Source organism: Schistocerca serialis, chromosome 4 (genome assembly GCF_023864345.2).
Source record: "Schistocerca serialis cubense isolate TAMUIC-IGC-003099 chromosome 4, iqSchSeri2.2, whole genome shotgun sequence".
Lineage (NCBI taxonomy): Eukaryota > Metazoa > Arthropoda > Insecta > Orthoptera > Acrididae > Schistocerca > Schistocerca serialis.
Genome location: NC_064641.1, coordinates 574,094,442 through 574,121,943, shown reverse-complemented (window position 1 = coordinate 574,121,943; position 27,502 = coordinate 574,094,442). Strand labels below are relative to the sequence as shown.

Genomic DNA, 27,502 nt, shown 5'->3' with positions numbered 1-27,502 from the left:
AATCCAAGGACTAGTAATGAGCCGATTAAACACCACAGGGAAAATAGCACAGACAAAGCAAAGATGGAGGAAAGAAAGAAAATGGCGAATGAAAAAAGATAACCATCAACACAATGCCAAATGAACAGTATGTGTGTCCAAGAGCCCTTCTCCAGCATTTTAAACAAGAAAACCAAGTGTGTTGGGTGTGGAGGACACTGGTAAGTGGTGTGGAAGCTCACTGATTCCTGCTGTCATATTAAATACTGTGCTCACTGGTAACACTGGAGACATAATGAATGCATTTGAAACACAACATTTCATTTCTGCAGTACACTCCTGCTGACTTACTACTCGCCAACCTCCTCATTTTACACATACAGTCCATGTGTTAACTTACAGATTGAGTGAAGCGATGTGTTCACACAGTTCTTTCAATCTTTTATGTGAATATCAACTTTCTTCATGGAACACAAACTAGTTATTAAAACAAATAGCATATTATAAACAATCCTGCTGGTGTACTGTTGTCATTTCACCAATTTGTCCACTAGAAGGGGGATTTTGCACTGGACAGTATTAGTGTCAGTGAAATGACCAACTAAAAATGGAACAGCTGTCAGCAAGACCAACTGGAGGCAAGATGAGGCAGTGTATTTGGTTGAATCTAATGAATTTTAAAAGTAAAAAGTCTGGAACAGTCTTGGCAAAGACAAAAATTGAAGAGGAATGGAAATTGTAACTATTATGTAAATGTATTTTCTGCAATGGCGGAAATAGCAGATGGGAGAATTGTGTTTACTAATGGTGGAGAAAGTAAACAAGAACAGTAAGAGTTCAGTGCCTTGTCTATGGTGAGCTCAACTGAGACTGAGCACAAGCTCAGACTGGTGAGTGATGATGAAGGATATCAGCTTTGAACTTATCAAAAGAACCACAAGCCTTAACGGATATAGGGAAACCACAGGAAAACTAAATCTGGATGACCGGAAGGGGCACTGGATCACTGCCTTCCCAAAAGAGAGTACCACGGGATAAGGAGTCATGTGAAATTACTATAAGCTTGTTGTTCGATATTGATGTTAAATGATTTGTCAATACAGCTACTTGTAGTGTCTTGGACTCACTGGATAAAAACAGGTCTCACTATTTGATGTAATTAGTGTAGATGTGGTGACCAGTGATCATAAAGCCTTGATTGCACATATACTAACAGAGGTACAAGAAATTGTTACAAAACAATATCTTACTGCCAAAAATCCAGCAAAATGGAAGTCGTAAAATACTGAAAAATAATGACCAATTACTGTAAATAATGACGAGTTACAGTACACATCTACTTTTCTTCTATTGACTGTACAATCAATTAGAAAAAATTTGCTGACTGCTTAACATATTTTCAACATCTGTTTGATGATTATGTACTGAGGAAGGTAGCGAATGCTATCTGAAATATTCATGTGTTAATAACAGTATAAAGAAACTTCAAGGAAGGACAGACATTCACAATGCAGACTCAAAACGTGCATGGTCATTCCCAGCTAATTTGAGATTATTTGAAATTAAGCAAGAACACTAACAACTTGGTCAATTGAAGGAGTTACTTGTAAATGAAGTTTGCACCTATTGAGGGAGACAGTAATGTAGATTTTCTGGTGATTATTGTTACAATAATGTGCAGAAAGTTTATTTGCTGAATTGGAAATGCACTAAAATTACTAGGGAGACATATCTATACAACAGGGCTTCAATACTGAGTACTCCTTTGAGCTGATTCTCTTCTCTTCATCACCTACACCACAGTTGGCAGCCACTAACCAGAACTAACGAAGTCCACCAAATCAAACCATATGACACTATCCTAAATAATTGATGTTCATTTCTGATTTATTTCAAATGTTTATGTTTAACTTTTCAACTTCTTAATTTAACATACTTTCTTCTTGCTTCTTTCTACATTTAATGCATTTAGATTTTGGCCATGCCAGTGAATTCTGTGACGTTGCTCCAGAACACCACACCATCTAATTTTAACACTGCAGAACACTTTCTGTGCTTTTAATGTGTCCTCTTATCCTGTTTTTTAGGCCACATAAGTTTGATTTCCTTCAACTTTTTCACTAAAAACTTACTGTGCTACCATACGATAATTATTATGAATGGTAAACTATGAAACAACAGGCTGCTTTTACACACACACACACACACACACACACACACACACACACACACACACACACACACACACACACACACCAAATTGGGGGTGGAATGGCCTTGATTTCTTACAAGCAGTGTACTGGCTGACTCTTCTAGTAACAGGAGTACGTAAAGTTTAATGTGAAACATCATCATAAATGAAAAGCACAAGTTTGCTTTTGTTCTACAGTATTACGGGTTAACAATAAAAGTAATATTGTAGAACAAAAGCATTTATTATAATGTTGTTCTGGCAAGAACCGACAGAAGATTCTGTTAACATGAAACATCATCCCTGGTGCAACTTTGTTTTCACTTAAATACGTTCCTTGATGGCAAAGGAGTGATAAGTATCAGAGAAAAATCATATGACTGATTAAGGATTAAACCCCAGACCTTTGGAATTTCAATCAGACACTTAATCACTCAGCCAAGGAGCCACTGAAAATAATCTATGGAGTTGATAATTGCAAGGGCATCTTCAAACTCTTATACTCACTCGCCATAATATTTATTCTTAATGGTGTCTGTTGCTAACAATTAATATCAATTTGTCATGAGTTGTGTCAAACACAATTGCAACAGAAGAAGCAAAAATTATTTTTGTACAGAATGTGCCCCCACACATAGCATTCAGAGTGAGATATTGCAGTCTGAAGCAAGGTTTACAAAGAATTTACATCAGACAGAGCAAGATATTAGCAATTTCTATTATGGAAACTGAACACATACCTTGTTAATTCTCCACAAATTGCTTGATTATATCTAAGTTCAAGAATAAATGATTTCTGTCAGTGTAAGATACGTAGCAATATTCATAGGAAAAAGTATTAATGTGTTCAGATAAATATTAAGCTAACGAGAGGAGATGAACATTAGCTGTGAATGCAGATGTAAGAGACAGTAGTTTTTTCCCCCTAGTTTCAGGTTTCCTGCAGTTTTAATATACAAGTCTAAATGTTTACAAGAACAAATAATTTATACCAGTGTAGCAACAGTTATTCCTCATATCATCGGCAGAACTAAGTTTTAATTGCTGTTCCTCTTTGTTGATGTACAACTTGACTCATTTCATATTGTAGACTGTTCTCTTTTGGTGGGGTATCTATGAAATATGATGAATGAATGAATGAATGAGTGAAATGATAAATATTCAGGGCAGAAGAACCAATACTTAATTGTACATGCAGCATAAATATGTACATTGGGCAACCAATCTAGGTGAGAAGAATGCCTCGACACCTGCTGATCCATTTTGCTACCTAGTTACACAATCATAAACAATATTGGTGAATCGACAATTATTTAAAGAAAACAGTCTGCTCACCCATATATGAAAGCCACTCAAAATTACATTATGTTTTAATTTTCTCTCACCCTGCCAAAGGTAACACTAAGCTGAACAAATAATTCTACTAACAGTTTCTTTCCAATGTTTTAAATAGCATAATGTGTAAGCCTTCACACATACCCCATGATACATTTCACAGAAATTGATAGAGTAGTTGTATCACAGCTCTACTGAGCATAGTGGAACGTACTCGTGACAGAGTCAGCAGACAGATATGGTAGTGCAGTAAGCCTTAGTGGTATGTCACAAACACCAGGACTGCAGTACTGCTGACAGTGGACTATGTGGGCCACCAAGGCAGTGATCTGATGATTGCCCAATGACTACACTTCACATTCCAGTTCTGCTGGAGGGAAAGGAAAGCACTGCCATTTCAGAAACCGACTGAGCTCACATAAATACTGCCTATTTCAGACAAGCATCTTCACACATTGCCAGGAGCCATCTGTGGGGGCAGTCTAAACTGGTTAATTTCCCAAAATGGATAAGTGAGCTGTTGCCACTAGACAATGTCTTCACTGGCTGTGAATTGCCAGAGTCTGAATGTTGGTGACGTGGTGCCTTCCAGCCAGCAGGCTACCTACTAGTTAACATCCATCCACAGGAGGCTGCCTCCATCAGAGATCCATGGTTCGTGCCATGGCCACCTAGCCAACCAGCTGCCACTGCCCTGTGTAGGCAAACTCTATTGCTGTTCATTACCCTTTGCAGGTAAAGTTCTTGGCTGTCAGCACTGATGCTACCATCTGCACTAAGGTACACAGTTCAATTCTCTGTGGCTTGGTGCATCCTGCACTGAGTTGCCCACGTGCCCAGCCAATTTGCAGAGCCGGTCATAACAGAGTGGTGAGCCTGTGAGATGACACAGTACAATACCATTGGACTGTCGATTATGTTAACCTCACTATCTTGTGGACAAGATGATGCCCCACATGATCCTGACAGCTTGCCGACTCAAACACGTTTCACTATTCGAGATCAGCCTAGCCCGATCATGACTGGTGTATTCTGATATGAAACAAGGGAATATCTGGAGTTACTGCTTTTATTACTGGCTGTCTGACAGCCACATCATTGCAACCATGCTCTCAGTGCAGAGCTGAAGGCCCTCCTGACTACTAGCAGCCCTGCTCGACTTCCCATTGCAGAGGTCGTTCTCCTCCATCTTCTACAAGTGGCATCAGAACTGTTCCTGCCATGGACAGCTGCATTGAGGACTGGCAGCTGCAACACGTAGCATCGAGAATGAAGTTGGGTGAATGGACCAATTGCTTTCTCTCTCCCTCTTGTGTTTTGAATGCAAGGGTTATGTCTGGGAGACAAGACTGCCACAGGAACCTGAGGATGATGATCATTAAGCCTGAGGATCCTGTAGACCTTTCAAAGTTTCAAGCTAATTCTAGGGAGGATTAATCTGGCATGCATCCAGCACGGTGCACCCATGGTAACACACAGCATGGTGTGTACAGAGAGAGTCCCAGTTTAATGTTACATGTGCCACAGGCTTGGCCATTAAGCAGAAGGGTGTACCGGAGAGAGGTTCCACAAGTACACAGGGAGTTACTAACCACAAGACGGTGCAATCTCTGTTAGAAAATGTAACTTCACCTGCATCTACATACATTGCAAACCACTGCTAAATGGATGACAGAAGGCATTTCTCATTGTAACTAATATTAGAGTTTATTCCCATTCCATTTATTCCATTTGTGTATGGAGTGCAGGAAAAGTGATGGTTTAAATGCCTCTCTGTTTGCTTTAACTATTCTGATCTAGTTTTTGCGGTTCCCACGGGAACGAGATGTGTGGACTGTAACACGTCCCTAGATTGTTCACGTAATTCTCGTTGTTGAACCTTCATAAGTAAACTTTCACAATATAGTTTTTTACCTTCAACATCTACCACTTTGGGTTTTTCAGCATTTCTCTGACTCTCTTCCATGAGTCAACAAATTGTGACCATTCATGTTGCCCTACTCTGTGTACATTCAACATAGCCTATTAAGACTTATGTAGTGTGGGTCCTAAATGGTAGTGTTCACATTTTAAGATGGGACAAGTGTTTTGCATGTAGTCACCTTTCCAGCTTTTCTATATTTTCCCAGTACCCTACCTATGAAATGAAGTCTGTCACTTGTTTGACACACTATTGAGCATATGATGTAATTTCAGTTCATATCCATACAAACTGTTACACACAGTTTTTGGCATGAGTCAATTGATTCTAACTGTAACTTGTTAACATTGTAGCTTTTGGATACTACTTTTCTATATTTTGTGAAGTATACATTTTTACATTTCTCAATAAGTAAAGCAAGTTGGAAATCTTCGTACTGCTTTGAAGTCTTATCATATCTGAACGGATGCTCATGCAATGTTTTTTCAGATAGTAATTTATTTTATATAACTGCATCATCCACAAAATGTCTGAGGTTACTATTAATATTGTCTACTATGTCATTATCAACAACATTAACCTCCCTCGGACATGCCTGAAGTTGTTATTCTTCTGTCAATGACTTTCAGTCAAGGTATCATGCTGCAAAACCATCAAGTTTCATTTGATACCTGTACAATTATTCTTTCATTAATAAGTGTTGGTGTGGTACTGACTCAAAAGCTTTTTGGAGTTCAAAATAAACTGCATCCACCTGATCACCCTGAACTGTGGTTTTCAGGATGTACCATGACACAAGAAAAAATTGGGTTTCACCCAACCAAAGTTTTCGGAATCTATGATGGTTGGCATGAAGGTCATTCTATTCAAAATGCCTCATTACTTTTGAGTCCAGAATATGTTGTACAACAGATAAGTGTCGGTGATACTGGACAGAAGAATTTTGGATCAATTCTACAGTCCTACGTGTAGACCAGTGTCACCTGTGCTTCCTACCAGCCACTGGGCCCAGTTGGGGGCTAACTCATCCGTGAATTCTGTATAGAACCCATAGAACCAGAAAGGGATTCCATTGGGTTCTGAAGTATATGAATATCTGTACACTAATTAGGCTGCCACTAACAGGCTTTACATACAACCTGAATTACTTTAGGTTTTGCGAGAGGCCATTGTGCAGTAGTCACTGTTTCTTTAAAGTAACTGTATACCATGGAGGGGCCCTCAGATCATGCTTATTCCTACTACATGCATTTCTATCCCATGATCAGTGAACTCTTCTTCTGTATTTGACCCACAATTCTCCAACATACTCCTTCCCAGAGCTATTTCTTTCCAGTCCCTCCCTGAAATATGTACTACTGCCTCTTTAGTTTAATGTATGTGTAAATTTTTCTACTTGTTTTAGTTGCCATTATCTGTGAGAACTGCCTTACGGTTACTGATACGAGTGTTCACATGGACTTATCAAAGAGGTCAGGTCTGTCTGATGTCATTTTGTCTAATTTATTACCATCGCAAGCAGGATTCAGACCCGTCTGTTTCAGGTACTTTTCAGAGAAGGTATTTAGTAATGCTTTACATAGTGTCTTGTCACAATCAACACTTACAAAACTATATTATCCCAATCAATTGTTGGATTATTAAATTCTCCTTCAACAATAACAATATGATTGGGGAACACGATAATTAGTCCTGCCCAAACAGTCTCGCATGCTGCTTCAACTTATATATCTCAGTGGATATGAGTTTCTTCCTCCTTTTCCATTAGCCCCTCCTTTTGATATATACTTAGATTTAATCCAAAAAACTCACTGCTGTCAATTTCAGGAATGCTTTAAACTCTTAGATTTATTTGTAATGCTTTGGCAGTTGATCACCAGGATCTTTATACCGTGTGTCCAGTGAAGGATCCACTAATTAGAAAATTAAATTTCTTGAATACTAAGTTACCGTCTAACAAGTGCAACAAGAAATATTTTTATTGTTAATGCTGTAAGATTGTATATAGAAGTTAAACAGAAATTCTGAATAGTTTGAAAAGCTGCTAACAGGTGGCATTGTGTTTGCAGCTCATATAGTATCAGCATGAATAGTTAAATTCATCATCTGGAAGCATTCTTTTCAATCACATCACAATCTTTTTGGAATGTCCACCACTTGCAGTATGGAGGAGTCTAAAACAAACAATGAAATTCGCCATCATATACTGTGATGTCTCAATGGAATTGGATTGGTGTCGCACAGATCGTGGTTCTAGCTCGTCCAGCATGGTCGGATAGTTCTGATAAACAATGTCTCTCAATGTACCCCACAAAAAGTAGTCACAAGGAGTTAGATCAGGTAAATATCAAGGACAACCCATCCTTGTGCCAGTAACTTTGCAATAATGCAATGCAATGAGTCTATTCCCAAAGTATTCGCCAAAAAAGCAAAACACATGTTTGATTCAATACAGTACGACCCCCATCTTGCAAGAATCACTCCGTGCCTGGTCAATCCTCCAACGCTAGCTGTGTGCTGGCAAACTGTTCCAAAATTTCAACATAACATTCATTAGTAAATGTTGCTCATATGAAAAAAGAGCTAATAACACCTCTGCTACATACTGCAATCCAAACAGTAACTTTGGGAGAATACAGTGGTTTTGCTTCACACAAATTGGGATTTTTGTAACCCAGAAATCAACTGTTCCCTTTATTCACAACTTAATTCAGGTGAGAGTGTGTTCCTTCTGCGAACCAGATGCAGCCAACATAAAATCGTTCATTATCAATCATCGTAAGAATCTAGTTTGCAAAGTCAGCTTTCTGTCATACAGCACATACGCATATGGCCTGGTGGCTTTGGATTTTGAATGGAAATGTGTAGCACTGTCTCAGTATTTTCTGACCACAGGAACACTTCAAACCAGTCTCTGTTGCAATTCTTCAGACGGATTTCCTTGCATTTTGCTGATTAATTCCAGAAATCGTGGCGACATTTTCAGGAGTAACTAAAGTTTGCCTGGGGCAACATTTACCACTAGATCATCAGCCACAATGCCTGTGCTCTGGAATTCGGAAGCGTTCTCGGGTCCTTTTGGAACATTACGTCATGTTTGAAAACTGTGCCTTGTTGCCATAGGACTGTAACCTGTGATACATCTTTTCTGGCCAAAGGAGATATATTAACATTGGTTCTCCAGCCAAGACAATATGCTGCACATATCTATGAAAAAAAAAAAAAAAAGAAAGTGGTGAATTGGAAATATCCGAGAGACTTCTGCTGGACAGAAGGATGCTTTAATAAGCTTTGTGCACCCACACTGCCCAGAAAATTCATTTCATTGGACATCAAAATGTTTGGGCTCTGAAAATTAATAAAGTGTATCATCTTGGGATTGTGAATATATAACAGTTATCAGGCTTGGGAACCTATGGTAAGGAAAACCACCTGTAGCTGCTATTGGGGCGGGGCCTGTATAGTGATGGGGGTGCTTGGTTTCTCATTTTAAAAGAAACTAGCAGTAATTAAACCACAATGGACCGTAACATATTTATACAATTTTTCATTAATACACTAACGTTCCACGTAAACTGCAATTTATGTGAACACAAAATATACTAAATTTTAGACAGGAATTAAACTAGCACATCAGTAGCACAGCAAAATAAAAAATATGTATCCAAAAGTCTCTACAACAAGAGAGGGTCAGGCAGACTGCTATTACATCATCAAAGTTTACACAATGTGACGAGGCGTAATATTTAAAGGCAGTGTACACAAAGCTTGTTGCGACTGTTAGACAATAATTTTACTATCATGTTCTCTTATTATAGCAGAAAAGCGGGTTGAAATATGCCATGACAAGTCACATCAAAAGACACTTCATTTATTGAAGTTTTCCAAGTTTTTTGTCATCAGAACTTTTGATATCACCTTACCCAGAGACACAAAGCAATTTTAGAACATTAAAAAGATGCCATATTTAATATGAGCGCCAACAACATTGATTGGTACTCATCATGAAGATGACACACTGAGTTGCAGACAGGCACAACACCAACAACACCAAGACTGTAACACATTTAGCTTTTGGCCAAAGCCAGCTTCAGAAAAGAAAACATGCACCACACAAGCAAGCACATCTCACGCACATATGATCACTATCTCCAGCAGCTCGGACCGTGTAGTACTTTTTGTAAAACTGAGTTATATAAACCCCTGTTTGGCATTTTTACACAAATTGTCAACTTTACCATCAGTTTGTAAACTAATGGAAAGTAGTAGTAGAATGAAATTTTACGGTTTATGACCCTGTATTGATTAAGTGCAAATTTTCAGATTTATCCTACAATTACTCGGGATATATGAAACACTAAACCTCTCCTTTTCTTCAAGTGTGTATTTTTTCAGCCTACTTCACTTCAAATTATCCATATGTAAACCGCTCTAGAATTTTTTTTTTCTTCCAAATATTGCCAGAGACATTATGTCCCAAAGTTGTCAAAAACTCAGGGGTGCTCTAGTGAAAGCTGCACTATGGGGTCACACAAATGACTATCTCTGCAAGTACTACATTGGCAAAAGTAAAACTTTCCCTATTTTGCCTATGTTCAATTGGCACATGGGTGAATGCTCATACAAAATTTTATCAAAATCCCTGATCCTCAATGCCAGAACTTTTTCCAAAATCAGACCATTTGGCATTGGATAGCCCAGAAACAGCTTGTGTATTTCCTGAAGGGGTGTCAGCATCCATGGGAGAAGATGGTACATTTCTTAGCTCTTAACATGACTCTTTTTAGTTCACCCAAGACACCTCATTTGTAGCAGGTTCCAATCACTTTACATCAGTCAGTGCAAATTCCAGCTGTTTAAGAACAGCAACTAGCTCATCCCATACCTAAAAACAGCACTCACAGTATGGTTGCATTATGGATGTGGCAATGTGTTTCTCAAGTTTAAATGGGCTTCGCTGATTCTACTCTAACTTCAGTATCTGTTTGCTACATGGATTAGAAGTTCACTTAAAAAAAGAGAGAGAGAGAGAGAGAGAGAGAGAGAGAGAGAGAGAAGAAGAAGAAGAAGAAGAAGAAGAAACTGATTTATGTCATAATGAAAGACAAAATCTGGGGTAAAATTTACTTATTCTCTGAAGCTAGTTCGTATGTTTAACTTTTTGTTTTGTTAAAGTTATATTTACTAACCAAAGCTTGTTATAAAAATAAAATAAACAAAAAAATGAAATCTACAACAAATGTAAACCATATACTCCAGTTTCTGAAGGGAAAACAGGATGGAACAATATTTTCAGAACACTATTTTACAGCACAGCAGCCAACTTCTTTAAGAGCATAGGTCTGCATATCGGGGCTTTTGCTCATTTGTATTCGCTTGAGCATGTCGTACTCAGGAAAGACTTGCTTGAATATTAACACTCAGAAGGGAAAAGAAGTGGTTGAACAAGGTGCCCCCTGGGGAGAACACAGGCTGCCTGGCCTGGTGGGCTTGTTGCTCTGATGGTGTTGACATCCTAGCAGTCCTGTGTCTGCAGACAGGTGTTGCTTCTGATATATTCCCACCAGCTGATGGAATTATAATCATATCAATTTAGTTAAGCTGTACACTTATATTCCTAACGGTTATGCCTAATACTTTAGGCAACACAGAAAATTTGGAAACAGTTGAAAGTCTCGCAGACCATGTCAGCTGCTATGTAAAATGGCCCCTCCAGTTCATTGTTGCATTCAACTATAGCCAATATAATCTTAGTTTCAATCATCTTAAAATTTTTTGCAGGTAGCATTCATTATTTTTTTCATATAGTTTCTGTGTTTACAAATAGTCTTTTCTCCATTAAGTCGGGTTAAGGGTAATCTTAGTTTTTAAAATATCTTTATTTACAGCTATTTTTATATAACCTGAAATTACATATTAATAGTGGTCTAAATTTGGGATATAGCCAGATACTTGTCAATATGACTAACCTGTGCCATTTTCATTGTAGACACCTGAGAAACTCAAAATATATCCCACAATGAAAAAGGAAGTAGTAAAACAAATTTGACCTAGACAATTCATGTAGTCAGAAAAAAAATAAATAAATAAATACATAGACATTGAAGTCTGCTGAAGTATTTAATGTGCCACAATCGACATTTTAAGTATTAAGGAAGGTGGAAATTTCTTCTTCAAAAAATTTCACAGAAAATTGGAGAAAAATTTGTATTAGGTGCAGAATTGGAAAAGGAAATAGTGCCTTATGTACTTCATATAGAAGAGAAATTTTAGGAGCTTCTCATGTGGCGAACTACGTCGAATGGGTTGCCAGTTATCGACAAGGACTGGCCTACAACACTCGTTTATGATGGGAGAGTTAGGAAGATCTTGTGCAGATTTATTTTGAAATGTCAAAACAAATAGACAAAAATGAATTCCTCGTACGACACAAAGTGTGGCCAATGGTAAGACCACAGAAGATGATTCTCTAGTGTAATTTGTCATTGCTGAGGGAAACATTTATATGGTATTTTCTAAAAATGAATGATTAAAATCGCAGAAGGATCTAGTACTAGGGCTGCACTGATCACTTGTAATTCGTTTTTTCTCTGGTAGTATTTGACACTACGCTGAATCCACACAAACTCCATCAGCTTGCACTCGCAGTATTGATGCCACTTAAAAGCTTTCATTTACTTGTGAAAGACTACAGAAATCAGTATCATTACCATTTCAAAAACTTTTTTGTACTTTTAGCTATATTTCACTTGCAGTAATCTATGGTCTTAAACATAGTGATTGATAAGCTGCATACTATCACATTTTTCAATGCAAATGCACATGCTGGACAAATAGCGTCATTTCACAATGACTGTACTGAAACATGAAAAAGTAATTGGTTTATTAAGAAGCTGAGTTTTCACACTACCAAGTGTGGATAAATAAGATTTTTTTAAGTGCTTACTTCCTTCAAAACTTATTGAGAAATGATATGGAACTACAACAATCATATAACATGAAAATTAGCAGTAAAGCTTTTGATGAGAAAAATAAGTCCATAAAACAATGTGGCCTAGCCTTATATAACTACCAGTCTATTTACAGCTTGAAAATTGGAAAGCTGCTGATTTCCCCCTTTCCCAGAATGGATTATCAAGCCATCTGAGCAAGAGCTCCTCAAACAAGCTTGAGGAAAATCAAATGCAGTTGCTCCCAGCGTGCAAAGTGATTACGCTGACATCTTGTGATTCACATTTCACAGAACTACAGGCACTCAATAATTCGAGAGAGCATAAATGCCAGATGCAGACCTCTGCTTTACAGTTCTTTTGACATCATATTTATAAGCTTTCAGACACTGACTTCAAACAGAAGGTAAATGACTCGAAGAAGTGGAAAATCCAAGTCAAGTCTGTACATATACCGCAATAGAAAGGAAATCTGCCATGAACTTTTTCAAAGGAATCATCCTGGCATTTGCCTGAAGTCATTTAAGGAAATCATGGAAAACCTAAATTAGGACAGCCGTATGTGGGTTGGAACTGTCATCCTCCCAAACAGGAGCCAAGTGTGCTAACCATTGCATCGCCTCACTTTGGTCACAACAGTTTATGTATTATGAAATATGTCACTCGCAACACTCATAAGCTTCCAAAATTTATCTTTAATCACTTAAATACATGCTATGACTATGGAAGAATAACTGTCTGAATGAAGATAGTGCTACTAAAATTTTTAGAAGCACAAATGTCGCTTATAACTGATGATGTATTATGAAGTTTGGGTCACACTTGCAAACTTCTGAGTATACACAATTTTTTTGACACACACGAGCCTTGACATGATTAATGAAGAACAAGGGCAAAATGACAAGAACAGTAAAATATTTGAATCAAGAATTTTGATGCAGATCTATCTTTCCCAAGTGATCTCTCACAAACACAATACTGAAAGTCGCATCATATATGTAAATAAATGCACAAAACGTACAAATTTTTCACTCTGGCAGTTTTGTAATACCTTCTACACTATCGTGGCAAAGATAAACACTGTAGCATCAGTTTATCCCATTCAAAATAATGGAAACTGTCAAAAAAAAAAGAAAGCACGTCTTCCGCTTTTGGTGATTAACAATAAACAATACTGAAGCAACCAAAACTAACTTTGGTTCCTTATTCTGGTTTTAATCTAGTTACACAATATTACAAATCTCACAGCAAGTACAGTAAGGATTTCCAAGAAGATGATCACCAGTTTTTCCTCATCTTTCAATTAAATAGCCTCAACACAAAGTTTATTTTCTTACAATTTGAATTATTATCTGTAATAATCTATAATATTTTACACCCCTGTGTTTATAACACTAGTGATTAATATACGACTTCATTTTGTCCTCCTTTCTTGTGCTATAAGCAAAACAGGAAGTATTTACAAAGTGAAGAAAGATATAAGAATAAATATGTTACTGTGTTGTATGATGTTTGTAAAAAAATAAAATAATTAGTTCAGGAAAGTGAACACATCGTGCGAGTCTCAGAGTCAAATTAAAGTAGCATTTTTAACCCCATGGATATATTGCTAATATACTGTGATACCAGTTCTGCAGTCTAACATCTTGCATCAAAACAGGATATCACTGAAAGGTTTCCAAAGCTATGTTATTACTTGTTTATAACAAATGAAACTTTTAATTACAATTTGAAAATTAATTAGTTCATTGCTTAGTAGTCATGGAGTTGTATTGCACCATTTAATGTATTACGGTTAAACAAAAGTCAAAAGTAAATTTACTTTGAGGTTCTACACGTAAGACAGGGAGTTCGTATTATCACTGGAAATGATAAGGAGTAACATGAGACTTTTTTGTATTTTTTTGGTGAAGTGGCCTATACCTAACTCTAAACTATATCTAAAAACAAAGATGATGAGACTTACCAAACAAAAGAGCTGGCAGGTCGATAGACACACAAACAAACACAGACACACACACAAAATTCAAGCTTTCGCAACAAACAGTTGCTTCATCAGGAAAGAGGGAAGGAGAGGGAAAGACGAAAGGATGTGAGTTTTAAGGGAGAGGGTAATCTGCTTGTGTCTGTGTATGTGCGGATGGATGTGTGTGTGTGTGTGTGTGTGTGTGTGTGTGTGTGTGTGTGTGTGTGTGTGTGTGGGCGCGCGCAAGTGTATACCTGTCCTTTTTCCCCCTAAGGTAAATCTTTCCGCTCCCGGGATTGGAATGACTCCTTACCCTCTCCCTTAAAACCCACATCCTTTCGTCTTTCCCTCTCCTTCCCTCTCTCCTGATGAAGCAACTGTTTGTTGCGAAAGCTTGAATTTTGTGTGTATGTTTGTGTGTCTATCGACCTGCCAGCGCTTTTGTTTGGTAAGTCTCATCATCTTTGTTTTTAGATATATTTTTCCCACGTGGAATGTTTCCCTCTATTATATTCATAACTCTAAACTATGTTACTTTCTTCTGTGCTTCAGACAGAAGAATCATCTGACACAGCACAAATATAAAGAATGTGCCACTGTACTTTTGATTCTGAACAAAACAAAGATATGTATCCCAAAAAGTGACAAAGATCAAAGAAGTAAAGAGCTTACTCACAATTTGTGACACCTTTTTATAATGAACATTGTCACATTGTACTATCACATTTGATTATAAGACTAGGCATAGCACGAATACTTAAAATAATCAAGTGACTTGGATAACTGAAGGCTTTAGTATTTGTAATTGTGGTACTTACCCAATTCAGTTGCAAGATGTAATGGTGTTTTTCCTTCACTGTCCTGAGAGTTTATTTTGGCACCGTTAAGCAGTAAAAATTCACAGGCCATTACTGATCCCTGGAAATAAGAGAAAAAAATATATCATTATATTCACAAGATGTTAGCAAACTGGTTGATTGACACGGGCACATTCATGTACACGCATGCAGTCACAAAAAGGTGGTGACTAGTTGGAAGGATGAGATAACTCCAGTTGTTTGAATGAACAAGGCAATAAATGCTTCTTAAAATGCCCAAGAAATTGTAAGTGACAGAAAAGCTGACAACCTAAAGCTGAGTGAAAGAAGACGGACTGATAAAATAGTGACAGGATCTTGCACAGATGAGAAGCTGCTCATGACTTGGCATCACTGCCCCCCCCCCCCCCCCACAATGGCCGGATATTGATTGTGGATGCCATTTGCTGCTCCAGCAGTACCTTCCACATTTTCAAGCAGAATGGTTATTTGCCCTCCATCAGCTGAAACTTAACCCGTATATTTCTTAGTAATTTGTTTTTTTGAGCTAACATTTGACCTTGTTCAAAATTTTGTATTTTGATATTCATATTCTGTCGGTGGTACCACTTATCAAATAAATTACACATTTCAGTAACATGTCAAACAGTCTTAAAGTGTTATCTAACCTAATGAATTTTCTGCTCCAGCAGTACCTTCCACATTTTCAAGCAGAATGGTTATTTGCCCTCCATCAGCTGAAACTTAACCCGTATATTTCTTAGTAATTTGGTTTTTTGAGCTAACATTTGACCTTGTTCAAAATTTTGTATTTTGATATTCATATTCTGTCGGTGGTACCACTTATCAAATAAATTACACATTTCAGTAACATGTCAAACAGTCTTAAAGTGTTATCTAACCTAATGAATTTTCTGCTCCAGCAGTACCTTCCACATTTTCAAGCAGAATGGTTATTTGCCCTCCATCAGCTGAAACTTAACCCGTATATTTCTTAGTAATTTGTTTTTTTGAGCTAACATTTGACCTTGTTCAAAATTTTGTATTTTGATATTCATATTCTGTCGGTGGTACCACTTATCAAATAAATTACACATTTCAGTAACATGTCAAACAGTCTTAAAGTGTTATCTAACCTAATGAATGGGAACAAGAACAATGGCATTACTTGTTACTCTCCTGTACCCTATATTCCGCATGAATTGTTATCTAGTCCCACCCTGGCTACCCAAAAAACTTTACTAACCACTGCTCCTGCTTCGAGTAGTAAGGCTAACCAATGTCAGAAGAACCAGCAATAATAAAGCGCCAGTTTCTCTTTAAAGAGAACCACTCAATTTCCCCAAATTGTCCACACTATTAATAGGATTTATGTTCACCAACCTAAATTCAATCTAAATGCTTTACTGACAAGGGGAGGCCGCCAATTGTGAAATTCAGATTCGATTCATATTGCACATAATAAAAGCTCATAGCCAGAGGTGTAATGTAGCAAAGCACCAAGATGCACATCTCAGCCATTGTCGAGAAAATCGACAGTTAAAAGAAACCGTTGAGGTGAAATACTCTCTACGATTTGTAAGTTCCTACTGTGTCGTGGCGCAGTGGTAAGCGCTCGGGTTCGTAATCCGAAGGTCGCCGGATCGAATCTCGCGCCATGCCACTTTTTTTTAGTATTGGCACACACACACAAAATCAGTTGCAACAATTATGCATATAATAAGTTGTTGAAAGTCGTTTGTCGTGGAAAAACTGGCGACTTCGAACATGATTATGTTTTCTGCAAACAAAGTTGTATTTCACAAATGTTATTAATTGTCTTCATAATGTTTACACGTGTAGTTAACGGAAGACGTAGAAACGATATCCCGAAACGAATAAGTATAGTGTAAGTCAAACGTTCTAATTAGAGACCCCATGATATACATATATATATATATTTGAATTACAAAAAACAAATACTAAAAAAAAAAATTGCATGGCGCGTGATTCGATCCGGCGACCTTTGACTCACGAACCCAAGCACTTACCGCTGTGCCACGACTCTATAGGAGATTATACATCGTAGAGAGTATTTCACCGCAACGGTTTCTATTAACTGTCGATTTTCTCGACAACGGCTGAGAAGTGCATCTTGGTGCTTTGCCACATTACACCTCTGGCCATGAGCTTTTATTATGACCAGGATGAATCGAATCCGAATTTCACAATTGGCGGCCTCCCCTTGTGAGTGACCTGTTTCCTTTACTTATAGCTGACTGGAAATTCCAATTTGCTGCTCAAAGTCTCAACTTCCCTCAAATGTGATATACCTTTGATGCAAACTGTAACCACTGCCATTCCTACAAAATTATCGCAAGCATCCTAAGACTTTCTTAGACACCTAACACTGCTCACTATCTTTGAAGTGTCTTCAAAATGCCTTAGTTACTAGTGAATCATAAACACACTATTCATTTCAAAACAGAAGACTCTAGTAATGTCTCGTGTAGCAACAGTACTACCATCAGCTGTGTGTTTTAGTTTCGGTGATACAATCCACCTTTTTCAAGCCCATATGCAACATACGGTGATCCTGCTTTCAATTGGCATCATCATCACATCTCTAATAAAAGGACCAGAAACCACCATGCCCAAGGAACTTATCATTTATGGTGCAGCTGGTTGCTGCACATCAACTCAGAGTTGACTGTGAGTGCTGCAACCAGATGCACTATAAATGATGAGTTCCGTGGACCCAGTGGTTTCTGCTCCTTTTTCAGAGATATTTTGTTTAAGTTGTTCAGAAGTGCTGCTTTCTTCGAAGGCTGGTCTTCTTTCTGTAATGAGTTATGATAATTTTAACATTTATCAACTTTAGTAGTGTATTCGGGCTACAGCCTTATTTCCCTGTTCAGGTGTTGGTTTCACTGTATTGCCTATATGGTGTCCTCAATGACTGAACATGGAGCTCTCACATGGTGTCATCTTTCTGGGTTAATGGTTTCTGTATACTCTAAGTATTGTATTGTTTGTGTCACATTTTCAATCTTCTCTAATAGCATTCTGGTGTGAAGTTTGATCACATCACTGAATGTAATAACATTCAGTTCTTCTTTTCCAAAGGGATGCTTTCATTATTAGTCACAAAAATATGCTTTAATTGGTTGTATAATTGTAATATTTGAATAGCATGCAGTGTCCCAAGATGAACAGCCACGGTCACTGCATGTAGCTCTACTGTAACTGTATAGATACAAAATCTGCCCATCAAGTGGCAGCAGGAGAACAAATACCAAGGTTAAGAAAATTTGCAAGCTTTCAGAGCCTATGGCCCCTTCTTCTGGTGGGAGATTGAAAAAGAAATATGAGGGATGAAGAAATTGGACTGGCAAGGTTTAAGCAATTGAGACAGTTTTGTAAAGTCAAAGCCTGGATCAGAGGTCAAACACTCCTAATTTCCTAACTTCGGCAGTTCTTTTTCTTTATCCTTCTTTCTTCCCCTTCAACCCTTCTGCCACAAGGACAAGCCACTGGCTCTGAAAGCTTGCAAATTTCATTAAACTCTATATGTGCATGTTCTTCTGCTGCTGTTTGGTGAGTAGATTTTTATTTATCCAGTTGCAATACATTCTAAAATCCCATTACCATCTATTTTTAAAAAAATAAGCATTTTCATTGCTATAAATTCACTAAAGCAATACTTCTCTGATGGGAAAGAATAAAAGACAGTTTGGATCAGCTTGGAAGTTTCTAAATGCCTCAGGCCATGCCTCAAACCTTAGACCTGAAACTAGAGACATAACTAATCCAAACTGTTTCTTGTTGTTGTTGTTGTTGTTGTGGTCTTCAGTCCTGAGACTGGTTTGATGCAGCTCTCCATGCTACTCTATCCTGTGCAAGCTTTTTCATCTCCCAGTACCTACTGCAACCTACATCCTTCTGAATCTGCTTAGTGTATTCATCTCTTGGTCTCCCTCTACGATTTTTACCCTCCACGCTGCCCTCCAATACTAAATTGGTGATCCCTTGATGCCTCAGAACATGTCCTACCAACCGATCCCTTCTTCTGGTCAAGTTGTGCCACAAACATCTCTTCTCCCCAATCCTATTCAATACTTCCTCATTAGTTATGTGATCTACCCATCTAATCTTCAGCATTCTTCTGTAGCACCACATTTCGAAAGCTTCTATTCTCTTCTTGTCCAAACTATTTATCGTCCATGTTTCACTTCCATACATGGCTACACTCCATACGAATACTTTCAGAAATGACTTCCTGACACTTAAATCAATACTCGATGTTAACAAATTTCTCCTCTTCAGAAACGCTTTCCTTGCCATTGCCAGCCTACATTTTATATCCTTTCTACTTCGGCCATCATCAGTTATTTTGCTCCCCAAATAGCAAAACTCCTTTACTACTTTAAGTGCCTCATTTCCTAATCTAATTCCCTCAGCATCACCCAACTTAATTATACTACATTCCATTATCCTTGTTTTGCTTTTGTTGATGTTCATCTTATATCCTCCTTTCAAGACACTGTCCATTCCATTCAACTGCTCTTGCAAGTCCTTTGCTGTCTCTGACAGAATTACAATGTCATCGGCGAACCTCAAAGTTTTTATTTCTTCTCCATGAATTTTAATACCTACTCCGAATTTTTCTTTTGTTTCCTTTACTGCTTGCTCAATATACAGATTGAACAACATCGGGGAGAGGCTACAACCCTGTCTTACTCCCTCCCCAACCACTGCTTCCCTTTCATGTCCCTCGACTCTTATAACTGCCATCTGGTTTCTGTACAAATTGTAAATAGCCTTTCGCTCCCTGTATTTTACCCCTGCCACCTTTAGAATTTGAAAGAGAGTATTCCAGTCAACATTGTCAAAAGCTTTCTCTAAGCCTACAAATGCTAGAAACGTAGGTTTGCCTTTCCTTAATCTTTCTTCTAAGATAAGTCGTAAGGTCAGTATTGCCTCACGTGTTCCAGTGTTTCTACGGAATCCAAACTGATCTTCCCAGAGGTTGGCTTCTACTAGTTTTTCCATTCGTCTGTAAAGAATTTGTGTTAGTATTTTGCAGCTGTGACTTATTAAGCTGATAGTTCGGTAATTTTCACATCTGTCAACACCTGCTTTCTTTGGGATTGGAATTATTATATTCTTCTTGAAGTCTGAGGGTATTTCGCCTGTTTCATACATCTTGCTCACCAGATGGTAGAGTTTTGTCAGGACTGGCTCTCCCACGGCCGTCAGTAGTTCCAATGGAATATTGTCTACTCCGGGGGCCTTGTTTCGACTCAGGTCTTTCAGTGCTCTGTCGAACTCTTCACGCAGTATCATATCTCCCATTTCATCTTCATCTACATCCTCTTCCATTTCCATAATATTGTCCTCAAGTACATCGCCCTTGTATAGACCCTCTATATACTCCTTCCACCTTTCTGCTTTCCCTTCTTTGCTTAGAACTGGGTTTCCATCTGAGCTCTTGATATTCATACAAGTTGTTCTCTTATCTCCAAAGGTCTCTTTAATTTTCCTGTAGGCGGTATATATCTTATCCCTAGTGAGATAGGCCTCTACATCCTTACATTTGTCCTCTAGCCATCCCTGCTTAGCCATTTTGCACTTCCTGTCGATCTCATTTTTGAGACGTTTGTATTCCTTTTTGCCTGTTTCACTTACTGCATTTTTATATTTTCTCCTTTCATCAATTAAATTCAATATTTCTTCTGTTACCCAAGGATTTCTACTAGCCCTCGTCTTTTTACCTACTTGATCCTCTGCTGCCTTCACTACTTCATCCCTCAAAGCTACCCATTCTTCTTCTACTGTATTTATTTCCCCCATTCCTGTCAATTGCTCCCTTATGCTCTCCCTGAATCTCTGTACAACCTCTGGTTCTTTTAGTTTATCCAGGTCCCATCTCCTTAAATTCCCACCTTTTTGCAGTTTCTTCAGTTTTAATCTACAGGCCATAACCAATAGATTGTGGTCAGAGTCCACATCTGCCCCTGGAAATGTCTTACAATTTAAAACCTGGTTCCTAAATCTCTGTCTTACCATTATATAATCTATCTGAAACCTTTTAGTATCTCCAGGGTTCTTCCATGTATACAACCTTCTTTCATGATTCTTAAACCAAGTGTTAGTTATGATTATGTTGTGCTCTGTGCAAAATTCGACCAGGCGGCTTCCTCTTTCATTTCTGTCCCCCAATCCATATTCACCTACTATGTTTCCTTCTCTCCCTTTTCCTACACTCGAATTCCAGTCACCCATGACTATTAAATTTTCGTCTCCCTTCACAATCTGAATAATTTCTTTTATTTCATCATACATTTCTTCAATTTCTTCGTCATCTGCAGAGCTAGTTGGCATATAAACTTGTACTACTGTAGTAGGCGTGGGCTTCGTATCTATCTTGGCCACAATAATGCGTTCACTATGCTGTTTGTAGTAGCTTACCCGCATTCCTATTTTCCTATTCATTATTAAACCTACTCCTGCATTACCCCTATTTGATTTTGTGTTTATAACCCTGTAGTCACCTGACCAGAAGTCTTGTTCCTCCTGCCACCTAACTTCACTAATTCCCACTATATCTAACTTCAACCTATCCATTTCCCTTTTTAAATTTTCTAACCTACCTGCCCGTTTAAGGGATCTGACATTCCACGCTCCGATCCGTAGAACGCCAGTTTTCTTTCTCCTGATAACGACATCCTCTTGAGTAGTCCCCGCCCGGAGATCCGAATGGGGGACTATTTTACCTCCGGAATATTTTACCCAAGAGGACGCCATCATCATGTAATCATACAGTAAAGCTGCATGCCCTCGGGAAAAATTACAGCTGTAGTTTCCCCTTGCTTTCAGCCGTTCGCAGTACCAGCACAGCAAGGCCGTTTTGGTTATTGTTACAAGGCCAGATCAGTCAATCATCCAGACTGTTGCCCTTGCAACTACTGAAAAGGCTGCTGCCCCTCTTCAGGAACCACACGTTTGTCTAGCCTCTCAACAGATACCCCTCCGTTGTGGTTGCACCTACGGTACGGCTATCTGTATCGCTGAGGCAAGCAAGCCTCCCCACCAACAGCAAGGTCCATGGTTCATGGGGGGGAGAAACTGTTTCTATATCAAGAAAATCACAAACATACAAAGATTTTTTTTCCACTTCCCTAAGCCACGCCTATACTAGATGAATAACATCCAAAACATTGTGTATGTGTCACACTTTGTGTAATTTTTTAGAAGTAATGTTCTGAAAAAAGCACATCACTCTGCCTATAACAGCTAAAGTAGTTTTTTGTTGCCATATCAACTTCCAAAATACCCTGTAACCACTCCACACCTCAACTGTTTTCTCATCATACAGTGACTTCCGAAATGGCAAAACTTGTTCTGTGGAACCTCCTGTGTGTAATTGCTTTGGTCATTTAATACTTACTACAAAAAATGGAGAGCCATTTCTGTTAATACTATATATGTAAATATAAGACTGTGTGCAGACGATGTCCAGTTTTGATATCAGCAATACGAACATAAATTTAACAGCAAGAATGAGTGGAAAACGGCGGTCACCACTTGCTGTACACTATAACACAGTTGAAGGGCCCACTGTGCAACACAGTATGCAAATCCTATGTTTGCTTCACTAAGAGTCAATTTTAAACCATTGCTGACCGGATATCAATTTTGGTCTTAGTCCAGACAACTAAATCGAATGACCAAGGTTCACTGTTGATCTGAATTAATACGAGAGGCAATTAACGACAGTGCTAAATCAATTAATGACCCAATTGTTGTGCTTCAACAGCAGATAGTCTTTTAGTGTTCATAAAATTTCTTCACACCTATTTTACTGGCAGACTTCTTGCTCATAGCTGACTTCAGGTTTGCTGTTTTATGGAGCACAACTGCCAAAAAATTAGGTTCCAGAGAAACGAAAATAAGTTACAGAAACTACTGTCATTAAGTCTTCTGAGATGATGATAAAAATATATCATGTACTTACACTAAAGATTGCTTGATGTAAAGGTGTACGATTGTGATCCTCTTCATTCATCCACTGTTTATCTGCTCCCAAAGCAAGTGCTTTCAGCATCACAGGCAAGTTATGAGCTGCTGCAGCCTTGTACAGCAAGCGATTAGGATCCAGTTTTGAAATGTCTTCCTCACCTGCATGTTACATAAGTAGATGTTACTCCCATCAAGTAGGACGCACTAGGGCGCACAAGCACATCACTCTGCCTATAACAGCTAAAGTAGTTTTTTGTTGCCATATCAACTTCCAAAATACCCTGTAACCACTCCACACCTCAACTGTTTTCTCATCATACAGTGACTTCCGAAATGGCAAAACTTGTTCTGTGGAACCTCCTGTGTGTGTGTGTGTGTGTGCGCGCGCGCGCCCACACACACACACACACACACACACACACACACACACACACACACACACACACACGTATGCACAAAAACAGTAAAGAAAAGAGAGGAGAGAGATTTCAAGAGTTCAATAAAAAGTAAATGTAAACATAGGTTATGCTGATAGTGAAAAGTGGAGACTGGGGAGACTATTCACCTTCTCAAGGGGGAACCCAAACCCTCATGGGGAAAAAAAAAAAAAAACCTTAAGTAACAAAACAAAATGATAAATTTCCTCTGTCATATTTCTTACTTCTTTACTTTTAAATTAAGCTCTTCTTATTTCTCTACAAGCTGTTGGGATGATGACTAACAATGTGTCCAGAATATTTGCTTCAAATAATTTTAGCTTCACAATAAAGGTATAGTTGTCGCAAGTGATTAAATCATTAAACTGTATCTCACATAAACAGTAACATGGGATGCTTGATAAATCACATGCAGTTTTATTTGTTGTACAAGTTTAAAACATTGACAGACTCCCCACGCCCAAGCCCAAGGACAGAACAATTATTTAGAACAAAGTAGGAAAGAAAGATTATCTAGCTGATGAAAGTGTTTTCACCTATATACAGGTTCCTATCTGATCATGAAACACTTCTCTACAGATGACTCTACTGAATAGCATATTCTGGCTATGACGAGAGTTTTTCCAAATGCCCACTTCTTCAGCGGCTTTCCTACACATTATGTCTATTTTTAAATTACTAAGAGGTGGTTTTGCATTAATTTCTTCCATAATATCCAACATTTCTCTTTCTGTTGACAAAATACACAAAAAAATTCATTCTTACCCCGATGAATTTGGATCTTATTTCATTATTTTTCCAATTTACCTAAAACTTCAACCCTTTTAGACACAGCAAAATTTTGTGTAAACAATAATGTAAAATTGGCAGTTTTTATGAAATGTCATGATATTTGGCATTTTCTCCATTGCTGTGTAAAAATGTCATAAATCTGGAGGCACCAATGTACTAATGTGGGTAACTGATGGTTACTGAATTCTGAAACTGGATTTTGATCTACTTTTCAGGTCTGCCTGCCATCTAGAATGACAGTTATTTTCCCAATACAGAAAATGGTTCCAAATGTGATGTCCAGTAAAAATAGCCCTTCTACCATTAAACCTAATTTCAGTAACAGTTTTAATCATGACAGTTGTGCACAACAGTTTGTACCACAAATGTGCCATTTTTGAGAGATCATTAATGTGAATAAAACTGAATATTTTCATAATACGCAATCATAAATATGAAAAACCACCCAATACGACACTTTTGTTTTGCAAACACGTAAATCAAGATGGTTTCTCTCAGTTTGCTTCATTCAAAAAATCACAGCACAGATTATGTGACATATGGCTACATCACAGTTATCACAGATGATAAAAGGAAGAATTTAAATCATGGAACAAAAGATGTACATAAGATAGTCCACTAGTTTCATATGGAATCACCTTAACTGGCTTCACTAACCAAATTATTACCTTTGACTCTAATCTAGACCTTTGACTGTGCATGAAATCAGGCTGTCATCACAAACTTCATTCACATGATAGTAAAAATAATATTTATTAAATACCAAAACAGACATTCTCAATGTTCTGTGCTGTGACAGGGTGATGGAATCAAATCAAGCAAGTACCACAATGAGATTTTCACTCTGCAGCGGAGTGTGCGCTGATATGAAACTTCCTGGCAGATTAAAACTGTGTGCCCGACCGAGACTCGAACTCGGAAGTTCGAGTCTCGGTCGGGCACACAGTTTTAATCTGCCAGGAAGTTTCAAGCAAGTACTACGTTTATTATATGTTTGTGAAGCTAAAGTGCCATATTTGATAGTTTTTATATTTATACACAGTCCACTCACATTAATGTGAGCACCTTTTGCAGTATGGACATGTAGGAACAGAGTCAATAAGCTTCTGGAAGATACCAACAGGCATGTGGAGCTATGCACATTCCGGTGCTGTGGGCAGCTGTAATACGTTTCTGAACTGAGAATCCATGGCACAAACAGCCCAACTGAAGTGGTCCCACAGATTCTCAATTGGTTTTAAATAGGGGAGTTTGGTGGCCAGAAAAATATGGTAAAATTGTTCTGGTGTTCTTTGGGCCATGCATGTACACTGCAAACTGTGTGACACATTGCATTGTCTTGCATGTAGATGCCATTGTGCCAAGGAAAACACAAACTGCATGTACGGGTGGACATGGTCCCCAAGGATAAATGCATACCTCTGTTGATCCATTCTGTCTTTCAGAATGACAAAATGACCCAGGAATGCGTAAAAACATTCCTCAGACCATAACACTCCCTCCTGCGGCCTGGATCCTTCTGACAATTGTTGCAGGGCCGCACACGCCAACAGCCAACTTCCTGATGGAGCATAAAACATGATTTATCTGCAAAGGCCACCTGTTACCAATCAGTGGAGATCCAGTTGCATTACTGTCGTGCACATTCCAGACTTTGTCACCAATGAAAGCATCAGTATGGGTGCATGAACCAGGTACCTGCTGTGGAGGCACATATGCAGCAACATTCACTGAATGTTTGTTGAGGAGACACTGTTGGTCGCCCTTTGGTTCACCTGGGTGGTCAGTTGGTGACGAGCTCCATGCCTATTCACCTGTACACATCTCTGCAGCCATTTTTGACAACTGTCACCTATGGCCTATACTGCATCACAATTGCCTCAGCACCATTTTGCCATGCACTGTATACTTTAACCACAGTGACATGTGAACAGTTTACAAACTTTGCCATTTCAGAAATGCTTCCACACTCAGCCCAAAGGCCAAAGATTCTGTCCTTTTGGACATAACCTAAGTCACTTTGTTTCTGCATTATGACAAAATGCTGACCATCAAGAGTCACAAAATGCTGTTGACTATATCATGTTCAATTTCAATGGCTGCTTCACAACCCGTGCCATCTGGGTTGTCCTCCACCCAACCCCAATACCACCTCCTCTGAGATATGTAGATGGGAACAGTCCTTTGATGACAAAATGTACCCAGTCTCAATCACTGCTAATCCCTGCCCACACTTAACCCAACCCAACCCATCCCACCCCACTACCCTCACTACCTCTTGCGCACCACTTCTACTCTTGGTAGTCTTCCTCTTCTGATTTTCTATCCCTACCAATCCACTCCTACAGGTCACTGCGTGCCATATGTAACTCCACATGCCTATACCAAAATGAATGCACTGATGCCAAATTCACACTCGTTACACTTGCCATCTCTTCCCTCCAACTCTCCTTCCAAGCCCCTGCACCCTTTCTCCCTCTCGGCCACTCCACCCAATACAATACCTCAATACAGCCAAGTTATAATGCCAGCATAATTTAGTCATTTGAGATAATGTAGTCAGTCATAACAGTGTAGCTGTGTGTGTGTGTGTGTGTGTGTGTGTGTGTGTGTGTGTGTGTGTGTGTTTTGGTACCTCTGAAGTATAATTTGCCTGAAAGCTCGGAAATGTGGGGAATGTTCTCCATCTATCTTATGTACCTACGAATGTCTCAATATGTCATCTAAGTAATGAGCTGTTTACCTAAACTCCTCTTAATATTTATTTACACACACACACACACACACACACACACACACACACACACACACACACACTGTATTTCACAGGAAGTTCAATACACCGATGTGAAGTAGCTGCTTTTTTTTTTTTAACAAAAGAAGAAATGTTTTATTGTAATGTGCCAAACGTGAAATCCAAAGCAGCTGGCAACACAATTTAGCTATGTTCAACAATGTTTATATGGTGATGGGAGTGAAACTGCTTTGATACCATGTTTGATTTAGTATTAAACTATTTGTTTTTTAAAATGTATCATTTCTTGTGAAGAATCATGATACTGACAGCACGGTATTTCAGATTTTGTGTATAGCATGAAAGTTGCACGGTCAC

General features: G+C 38.4%; 1 protein-coding gene across 3 annotated transcripts in view; it reads right to left on the bottom strand.

The window, feature by feature from the left end:
- Window positions 1–27,502, bottom strand: part of LOC126475310 (arf-GAP with coiled-coil, ANK repeat and PH domain-containing protein 2) — a 151,679-nt gene that overhangs the window by 18,167 nt on the left and 106,010 nt on the right. For all 3 annotated transcript variants that reach the window (XM_050103084.1, XM_050103085.1, XM_050103087.1), the window contains 2 exons: window positions 23,157–23,320; window positions 15,161–15,260 (listed from right to left, as the gene is read on the bottom strand). In XM_050103084.1, coding sequence (XP_049959041.1) covers window positions 15,161–15,260; window positions 23,157–23,320 — 264 coding nt within the window. The remainder of the gene's footprint in view (window positions 1–15,160; window positions 15,261–23,156; window positions 23,321–27,502) is intronic.